Source organism: Malurus melanocephalus, unplaced genomic scaffold (genome assembly GCF_030028575.1).
Source record: "Malurus melanocephalus ecotype Western Australia unplaced genomic scaffold, MMel_1.1 scaffold_702, whole genome shotgun sequence".
NCBI lineage: Eukaryota > Metazoa > Chordata > Aves > Passeriformes > Maluridae > Malurus > Malurus melanocephalus.
Genome location: NW_026623934.1, coordinates 42570 through 52520, shown reverse-complemented (window position 1 = coordinate 52520; position 9951 = coordinate 42570). Strand labels below are relative to the sequence as shown.

The window sequence follows — 9951 nt, the reverse complement described above, 5'->3', positions numbered from 1 at the left end:
GGTTCGGTTGCTGAGCGGTTAAAGCGGGCTCATTCCCTGTGTCAGCGCCCAGCGCAGCCGCTCCACAGGCAGACGCGACGTCACGGCCTTAATCTCTGTCCAGCTCGGCTGGGCTTTATCGCTCTGCCCAACAGCTCCTATGAAAAAAAGACATGGAGGAGGGGAAAAAAAAAAGACTAGCATGAATAGTTGTAAGTAGAAGTATGTGAGAGCAGCAGATCTGGAGCGCCTTGCAGCAGCTGCTGGGTCAAACAAAGGGGACTTTATGAGAGGCACGGTCCGTGTTTGCTGTGTCCGCTCCCCGCACAGGGCACGCACCAGCAGTGAGCTCTGCAGCCTGCACTTCGGGCTCGGGCAGCTCAGAAAACACAGTTGTTTGATCGGACTGCTGTGTCCTGCCAGCTGTGTGATGCGAGTCTGGTTTCCATGGAGTGTGGTCAGCTGGGGCAGACAAAGCCAGGCCCTAAAACAGMGTTTGGGGCCGGAGGCTCCTCTGTGGTTTCTCTCTCTATGCTTTAAATTCACGTTTGGTAAGGAGGAAAGTAGTGGGGACGGAATTTTATTGAAATGAAGAACAGTCTTAGCCCTAATCAAATGTACAGGCCCCATGAGAACTCACGCTGCTGTACAAAACCAGGACAGGAATTTGCATTTTATCCCTGTAAAGAGATTTTTCCTCTTGATTTTCCCCGTTATCTGGACTCTTGTTTGGCACTGTTCTCTTGCTTGGTGTGGGCAGGATGGGCTGGACAAACTGAGCTCTTATTGCTGGTGAGAGACTGACTGCTCCCACCTGTTCAAAGTTTGCTTAATTGGATTAATTTTGGCCAAATGGCCCAGTGGGTCTGGCAAGATTCTGGTATGCTTAGCTGAAGATCTTGGTGTTCCCTGCATAATTAGGAAAATGTATTACCAAATTGGGTAAGCCTTAATAAAAGCCTTTCCTTTCTTTTCTAAATTTCTTTTAAATGTGAGTTTTTTTCCAGCATCCATTAGCATTATTAGCAGATTTTGTACTAATTCAGGATGTTAGTATATAAATGYTGTTGTTACCCTACATAGAAAAAAWYAYGKTTTTTTWTWTTKWRAWWTTWWWAAAATCCCATTGTGGTAATTGTATAGTATCAGGTTCTGTCTGGGGGAAAAAGAGAAAGTTTCAAATTCACTCAATTGAACATCGCCTGGGTATTTTTGGGGTGTTTGTAAACACCCAAGTTAGCTTTACATGGACATTTAAACTGCCCGTGTTCATGTCAGGAGCTGCTCAGGAGTCAGTAGGAATGAGTTGCCTACATGGAATTTGCAAWTGCTGCTGTGGAATTTTGTGTTGGGAGCGCTCAGAAGCGATGGTAGACACAGAGGGATTGTGCCTGGGTGGGAGGACAGCATCCCCAGCCTTAGGTGCTGAAAGCTTTATCTTTTGACATTGGTCTCAACTGACTCCTTTTCAAAGAGAGGAGGGAGGGAGATTCCTCACAGAGAGGAACTGGTGTGATGTGGTTTGCTTTGAAAGTTTAGAATATGAACACGCCATAGGTGGGGGCTTCTGTTGGCAAAATACAAAGGAAAAATGCAAAAGTKTACAGATCTGAAGGCAATTTCCATGAGAGGTTGTGTTGATAAAAGCTCCTCTCATGGCCCTGGGGTGATTGTGGGGGCTTCTCCATTCTTTGGAACAGGAGAGCCCTGAGTGTCCTGGAGCATTTGCAGCAGGGCACAGTTTTTGCTATTTAGAGCTGAGATGGAAAGTTCCTATTTAGATTTGGTGCCAGAGTCTTTAATAGAAATCATGGCTTGTGGTGTATTATAGGTCAGCGTATATTTGCTAGTTTATATTATGCTGACTAAATTGGCAGAACGCTTATTTTTACTGGTAAACATTCAGGAGGTTTTCTCCTCACTCCTGCTTTTTCCAACAAAATGTTATTTGTCGTTGTGGGGAATTAAGGCAGCATTTTATAAATCATCTGCCTCGGTGATGATGTGAAAATGTGCGGTGGCACACAAAGATTTCCATTGTCAGGTACCTCGGGGCTCTCGATGGAGTTAACTTGGGCCTAATTTTAGATCTGGAAATTATGGCTGTGGAGAAAACAAAATGCTTCTGGCAGTGTAGGAAAAATACAAATTTTAAACTCTAGCAAAAGCAGCTATTTCAGGGATATTACCAGAATAGGTAACCCTAGTTAATTTAGCTCCTCTCCAAGCCCCTGATGGAGCCCCAAAAGCTCTTTTTTTTTAAACATCTTTAAATCCCTATGAGGTCTAAATATGACCTGTGGCTGTAAGGACGTGAGTTCCAGTAAAGTCCCAAAGTGGTGAAATGCTTCAGGCTATGGAGGCAGTGAGACATTTCATGGAAATGGGAAAAGCTGTGGTTTGAACGCCTTAACGTGCATTAAATGCTTTAATGCCTACCTAACAACAACCTGTCCGTGTGTCATTGCTGGAATTCTTTATATACAGCTACCATATGCTGGGAATGGCTTTTTCTGGGAAGTGGTAGGTTATATAAAAACTCACCATCCACTCAGTCTGCCACCAGTTGGCAATTAGCATTTTCGCACTGAAATTCTGTGATTCCTCTGCTCTTTTGTTYGTAGCTCCAAAYATAGTTTGAAAGTATAGAGAAAGAYTTTTAAGGACATACTTAAAACTTGCATATGCAAGTTTTCCCCCCTAACTTTTCCCTTGCATAGTTATATACCAGACAAGCTTGTTTTGGACAGCTTTTTATAAAKGGAATCATCTGAGGATCTGAGCGYTTATTSAGTTTTAGATCTGGGATATTTGGCRTAAACGTGAAGCGTAGCCCTGGAATTTCTAACCGCGACCGTAAGAAGAGGCACAAAGCYTATTTCCCTGTGAATAGTCAGGGTTTGCAGGGTGAGGTAATCACAGCCCGGCGCTGGGACTGCAGCCTGCGAGGGGGAATCAGGATGAAAAAGCGGCTGCAAAGATGGGTCAGTGCAGCYTTCCACATTAGCCGGGGTGAGCTCCCCCTGTCCCGCTGCCTTTTCCCACCGCTTSTCCCAACTCCAGTGCGCTTTGGGATGTCCCGCTCATCGTGCGGCCGCGTCACGTGTGCCGGCGCAGTTTGGGAGATCGAGCGGGTGTTTTTGGGGGGGTTTCTCCTCGTTTTGGCGGTGGCGGTGACTCGCTGTGTGTCTCCCCGGGCAGGTGAAGCGGCGCTGAGAGGGGAGCCCCGAATGCAGCCGCTGCCCGTGTCCCCCGCGCTCAGCAACCACCGGACGGGCCCCCCGCCCATCAGCCCCAGCAAGAGGAAGCTCAGCATGGACCAGGCGGACGAGGAGCTGGACTGTGAAAACGACCACGTCTCCAAAATGAGTCGGATGTTCAACCCGCATCTGTAAGTGTCCCGCGTCGAATTTAGCGCTGCGTGTTAACATTCGTGTCCCGGCTCCAACTTTGCGCTCGGTTTTCCCCTTTGTTCCAGCCCGTGCGGGAGCTCCGCGCAAGGGCCGCGGCGATTAGACGGCTTTGCCGGTTTTCCTTTGTTTTCACGCGGCGTGAAGTAACAGGAATTAGCTCAACGTAACTATTTATAGCAAACCATACGTATTCACCTCGCGATTTGTGAGGCATTGTTCCCTTTGTAAGGCTCTCCTTTCACTTCCCCCGTTCCGAGGCTCTGCTCTGCGCGGCTGGGGGCGGGGAGGCGGCAGCAGCAGCAGGAGGAGGAGGAGGAACACAAGTGCTTGGCATTTTTGTGAGGCCAGGAGCTCTGAGCCAGCTGCTCCCCGGGCTGCCTTGACAACTGGGCAAGCGGCAGTTGTTGCTAAACATTCCTGTCGGGATTGCTGTGACAGTGGCATGTGGAATGTGGCGGCCAGGTAAGGCGGTGACGAGCCAGGTGCACGCGTTGGGCAATCGGCGAATGCCATTCCTGCCGTGCGCTCCTGCCTGGGAATGCGAGCCTGGCTGGCAGCGCTGGGAGAATTCCTGTCATTCCTGCCTGGAGGAAGCGATGGAGCAGCGCTGGGCTGCCGTGGCTGCTGCCTCAGCTCCCTTGGCCGCGGCATTCCGCGCATTCCGCGCGTCCTGCGCCGCCCCGCCGGGGGATGCGCGCACAGCGATCCCCCCGCCGTAAATCAGCCCGGCCTTACTCACAGGCTGCGCCCGCAGTCTGCAGCCCTGGAATTTGTTACAAATCGGGAATGCGGCGCTGAAGTCATGCAAAACAATAAAAGCTCACAAGCAGAGAGGCTTCTCGTTTACAACATACCTCCTCCTTTCACCAAAAAACTTAACTATTTATAGCCTTTCTCTGGAGGGCTTGGAAAGCTGCTCTCTCTCCCTCTTGCTGCCTTTCTGGGGCACACGTGCACGACACGACTGAGGGGATTTATGGCATTTTTGAAATGTTATGTAACTTTATGGGGGAAAAGTGTGATTTTAWTTTTTTTTTTCAGGCTCATTTTCCAGTGATGAAATAAAACACAGCTGGCAGTTACGTACATTGTAACACTTTATACAGTGGAGGCCATAAAAATAATGAAGTCTGAACCAACAGACTCATGTGCAACTGAGGCTCAAAACTAAAAGATACAGGCAGCTCTTTCATGTGATCCCTTAGATATGTGTCAGAGCTGTCTAATATTTTTCAGTGTGATACATTTTTATGGTTTTGATCAATAGATTCTTTCTATGATTTTACATATAAAACATTTATCTTTTCTTTTTATTATAAAAAGCACTGGTTTTTTTTGTCCAGGGTTCATGTGATTTCATCTGTTTCATTTAAACCATCTACTGCAGATGAATTGTAATCTAAAGTAGCATCCACCAGGCCATCTCTTTTCCTGCTTTATTTTGTAAGTTTGTTCTGGCCATACAAAAGTATCATTTCAACAGAATATTACAAACACTCAAATATTTGCGATACATCTAAAACAGCTGATCATCTGTATTTCAGATATATCAGGAAAGTTAATAAGCATTTTCTGAATTTTGCACTCATTTCCCTGCCACTGCCTCCAGTGAAGTTATTTTTTTTTTACTTTTTTTTCATAATTTCCCTCTTTTTCGGCTTCTGACATTTGGGTTTAACAGTAGAATTTGATTACTCAAACTTTGTGGAACTGTCCTAAGAATTTTGGTTGGGAGAAGCTGTTGTAGAAGCTTGGCTTGATTGCACCAAAGAAAAGACAGAGTATTTGGGGAAGGAATTATGTTATGGAGCACCATAATGGCAATAATTGAAGTGACTTGGAGTTTCTAGAAATGTAAGTTTGTCAACATTGAATTAAAAAACAACATCTGTAAGAGATGTGGAGTGTGCAGATTAGGTGGCACGGTGTCTCTGGTGACAGCAAGGAYATTTCTATGACTGGGACTATAAAGATAAGTTTGAGTCTGGGTATTTTGAACTTTTCAGGGCCRAGTCCCCTGAAAGCACAGGATGAAAGAGTTGGTGACCCAAAACCTGGGCACAGCTRCTGTGACCAATTTGGGGCTCCAGTCTGCACATCCCTGCACAAAGCAGTGTGTAAATCCACGCTCCTCTGGCTGAAAGCCTGCAGTGATTCCCAGTGCCCAGAGGGGCTGATGGTTTCCATTTGGAAGTCAGAAGTCTTTATAACCTCCAGCAGCTCTTGTTCAGGGAATTGGACCCTTAGGATGGTGCTGGTGGAACTGGGAAGCAGCTGTGCWTTCATCCTCTTAACACCAGCATCTTGTGGTTGGAAATGTAATTAAAAAGGCCAAGAACTGTGCATTTGGTTCATTATAAAGGGCAGAACCTTTCSTTAACAATGTGATCTTAACTCTGAGGTAGCAGGAGCCCGTTGTGCTCCAGTGGGAATGAATCCATTCAAAGGCTTTGGATGTGTTATTAGAAATCCAGTTACGTCAGCCTTTTGTTTGGAAACCGAGCGCTCTGAGACGTTCCCYGCTCAGGTGTAATTCCCTGAAGTGCCGTTTGTGAGCTGTTCCTTGGGTATGTTTACTTTTATCGTGGAAAAACACAACTGCTGGAGCACGGTCTCTGGAGCGGCGTGAATCAAATGCCCTGGCAGGCCTAGCAGGGTCCTCAAATGTGTCATGGAATTTCTGTGCAAAGAACAGTTTGGCAAAGGTGGTTTTTCAAAGGAGATAATTCTCAGCCTTAGGATAAGAAAATATACTTGAGAATTTGTGGATTAATTTTTTAATAAACAGCACGTGACATCACCTCCCTTTCATGCACTTACATGGCTTCTGTGTTTTTGTGGAGATGGAAGTTGTGAACACCTCTAAACTCCTCGGCTGGGAAGAACAAGTACTTCCAAATTAAAACCTAAATTTGCAGTTCTTTATCTGCATTTCACACTTTCCGATGTGTCCCTCGGGTGTTTTAATTTGCAGTATGTTCGCTGAAGTTAAACCTTGCGGAAGCAAAAGGTGCTTTTGGCACCGCGGTGCCCYGTGGAGGAGAGGGGAGCCTGTTGGGAGGCTCGGGTTGGAACACGGTGCTGTTTTCCCGTGAATTCACCAAAATCACCGCGATTTACACCAGAGTGAGTGGGAACGAGGGTTCTGTGAGAATTCTGTGTGTGTGCAGGGCAGGATGGCTCCGTTCGGACACCTCGTGAGCGCTTGGGGCAGCGGGGAAGCCTCTCTCTCTCCTCTCTCTCTCCTTCTCTCTCTCTCCTTCTCTCTCTCCTTCTCTCTCTCTCTCTCTCTCTCTCTCTCTCTCTCTCCTCTCTCCTCTCTCTCCTTCTCTTCTCTCCTTCTCTCTCCTCTCTCTCCCCTTCTCTCTCTCCTCTCTCCTCCTCTCTCTCTCCTTCTCTCCTCTCTCTCTCACCTCTCTCTCTCCTTCTCTCTCTCTCCTTCTCTCTCTCTCCTTCTCTCTCTCTCTCTCCTTCTCTCTCTCTCGTCTCTCTCTCCTTCTCTCTCTCTCTCGTCTCTCTCTCCCCTTCTCTCTCTCCTCTCTCCCCTTCTCTCTCTCCTCTCTCTCCTCTCTCTCCTCTCTCTCCTTATCTCTCTCTCTCCCCTTCTCTCTCTCCTCTCTCCTCTCTCTCTCCTTCTCTCTCCTCTCTCTCTCCTTCTCTCTCTCTCTCTCTCCTTCCTCTCCTCTCTCCCCTTCTTCCCTGTCTCCCTCTTGCTCTCCTCCCCGGTTCCCTGCTCCCTCTCTCCCTTTTTCTCTCCTTCCTTCCCCCTCTCTCCTCCCGGCTCTTTCTCCTCCCTTTTCTCAGCCTGGCTGCTGTCTGGTTCCCTCTCGGGTCCCTCCCCGGTTCCGCAGTCCCGGCACACAAAGGCCGCCTTGTCCGGGTCCCCCCGCCGCCCTAAGAGTCCCCTCGGAGCTGCCGCCCGCCCTCCCGGCCCTCCCGAAGAATCGGCCCTTTCAATCAGCCGGGGCCCATTATTTTTGTTCCCTTGGGTGGAGTACGTCAGCCTTCCAGTCGGAGTTTGGGGTTTGGGACGAGCGTGTTGTGCACGGGGAATTTTCCTCTAGTTCCTGTTCGGTTTGGTGGCGTTAGGRTTGCCCTGACGATTCATTTCTGTGCAAAAATCGTCCTACAGCAAAATGCTTGCAGCTGTTAAGTCTGGGGGATAATCGTTGCTTGGTTTGTGGGATATGTAATTTGGCTTTTCCTTAAATACAGGGTCTGCACGTGAATAAGTTACTTTCATGTGTATCATGTGAAATGATGTGTAGTTTCAGACTTTCCAAAATCTCGACTGTCTTCACTTTTGTTGCACTGAAAAGTCATGTCTGTCCCACCCAAAACACTCCTGAAGTTGCCCTACACCACAGGGTTTTTATTATCAGTATCCATTGGTATTTGCTTGCTTAAATGATAGAAATTATTGGGGCATCCTTGAAAAGAARTCTGTCCTAAAAGTTACCTGTGGAGTAATTCAGGTTAAAACAGACCATTTAATCCAGCCTCCTGCTCAGAACAGGCTCAGCTGTGTCTGCATCAAGCTTAGAGTMACTCAAAAGGGAGAGATTCTGAGTGAGGTCTGAAGTTCTCAAATAAACAAGGCTCCTGGTTAGGGGAGGACTCTGTCACCTCCCTCCTGAGCCTGGCTGTGAACGCATGGTGGAAATGCTCTGCAGAAAATCAGGTCCCCATTGTGGCGGAACATGGCCCCAGCTCCAGCAGGGCTTGGGAGGATGCACAACTGGCTCTCAGAGGTGGCGTGGGAGTTGTCAGAGAAGCTCTTCGCTACAACTGCTGCTCTTCGGGCTCCAAACTTCATGTGGTATTAAGAAATATGTTTTCACTGTCATTTTATTGTGACAGATTGGAGTTGGACCCAACTCCAGTTCAGAACACCCAAAGTATCTCTCATTTGCTGAGTGAAGCATGTTCATCTTCTCAGCACAAATGTGCTCTTGAAGGATTTTGGGGCTCACCTGGGGCTCTCAGAGCAGTCCTGTTGAGGCTGAGCTCCTCGCTGGAACTGAGTCCATGTGGCTCTTGTTGAGTAGTGGGTAAAGGATCACAGAGCAGTTTTCAAGCTGTGTTTCCTAATTTTTTTTTTTTCTTTTCTTGTATGCTTTGCTGGAATAATGGAGTGAAATATTTCCTTATTTATTAATGGAGATCACACACTGCACAAAATGATTCTTAAATTGTTTTCAAGAAATATGTCTTAAACTGACCCTTCAGAGACAGACTTGAAAGAGCCACCGTATCWGAGTTAATATTTAACAGCGTTTTCCAGTCCTTAGCCAAGGGGGAGTTTCAGAAAGCACTCCAGTCCCTTTCAGTTGAAGCACGTGTGAAAGGTTWGTTAGGAACAGTTTTGGGGCTAAAAGCAGTTTGATTGATAGCTTATCAGTACTTCACAAAAAGACCTATCTGTGAAAATTTGGGTATGTGTTGAGGCACTTGAAAACCCGGGCAGTGTTAGCTCAGGTGTCTCCTGTGCTTGCAGACAGAAGGGGTTTGGTAGCCAGCTCCAGATTTCTGCTTTGTTATCATGTTTTGCACTTTCATTTTCCMTCTTCTGTGGAGGAGCATAACCCTTCCATGATGGGGCAAGGCTCCAGGTTGCTYTTGAGGGGAAAAGCTGTGTCAGAGTAGAACAGAGGGGTTTAGGGAAGGGATCCGGGGTCCTGTGCTCTCAGGAATGGAATGGAGCCACAGGGTTACAGAATATTCTGAATTGGAAAGGACCATGAGGATCATTGACTGCAGCTCTGAGTGAATGGGGAATCCCTTGAGCCCTGGTGTTGTGTTTTTCACCCCAGGGTAAAMGGGAAATTTTACATTGTGTGAATCATCCTATATCTGCATGGGGTGAAATTCAGCACCAATCCAAAAGCCTGATAGCTAAGAAAGAAGCAAGAAAAGAACCAGGAACCTCTGCAAACATACTCTGGATGTATATCCAACCCCATGGAAACAAAGGTTTAATCCCACTTCTTTCTATGTAACCACTTTCCCAGATGTTTCCTGCAGTTTGACAGATGTGCCTTTTACTAGAAAGTTGTGCTCTTGAGAACTGGAGTGTTATGGACACGGTTGCTATGGACAGTGACTCTGTGAGGGTAAGGTTTGGAATCAATTTTTACATTAATTTCTAGCTGAAGCAATGATTTTGTTCCCTGGTGCTGCAGAATGKCAGGCACAGCCTGGCAGGTCCAACTCCTTCCTGCAGTGCTGCCAGCTGCAGGCAGACTGATGGGATTCCCAAACAGGGATCTGGGCGAGGAAGCTGAGGGATCTCCTGTCAGATCCCATGGTTGTTCCCAGGGAATCCTCAAGTGACAGAGTAGCCTGGCTGGGGGTTGTGGGRTGCCCTGAGTTTGGGCAGTGCCATGCCAGGGCTGGGTTGGGTTAAGGTTTGTCCCGAAAGAAGGAGAGGAATAAAATGGCTTTGCTGCCATTGGAGTCTGGGGGATCTGATCCCAGTGATGGGGTCACCTTCCCCCGGAGGAATGCTGTGGAGAGGGATCCCAGTGTGGGTGCACACCTGGGTGAGTGGATCCCTTGG

The 9951-nt window shown here is 47.6% G+C and overlaps 1 protein-coding gene across 2 annotated transcripts in view; it reads left to right on the top strand.

Annotated features, from left to right (window-relative positions):
* The window catches only part of VGLL4 (vestigial like family member 4), a 75572-nt gene that overhangs the window by 47489 nt on the left and 18132 nt on the right, over positions 1-9951 (top strand). For both annotated transcript variants that reach the window (XM_057384343.1, XM_057384342.1), the window contains exon 2: positions 3181-3370. In XM_057384343.1, the coding sequence (XP_057240326.1) occupies positions 3181-3370 (190 nt within the window). The remainder of the gene's footprint in view (positions 1-3180; positions 3371-9951) is intronic.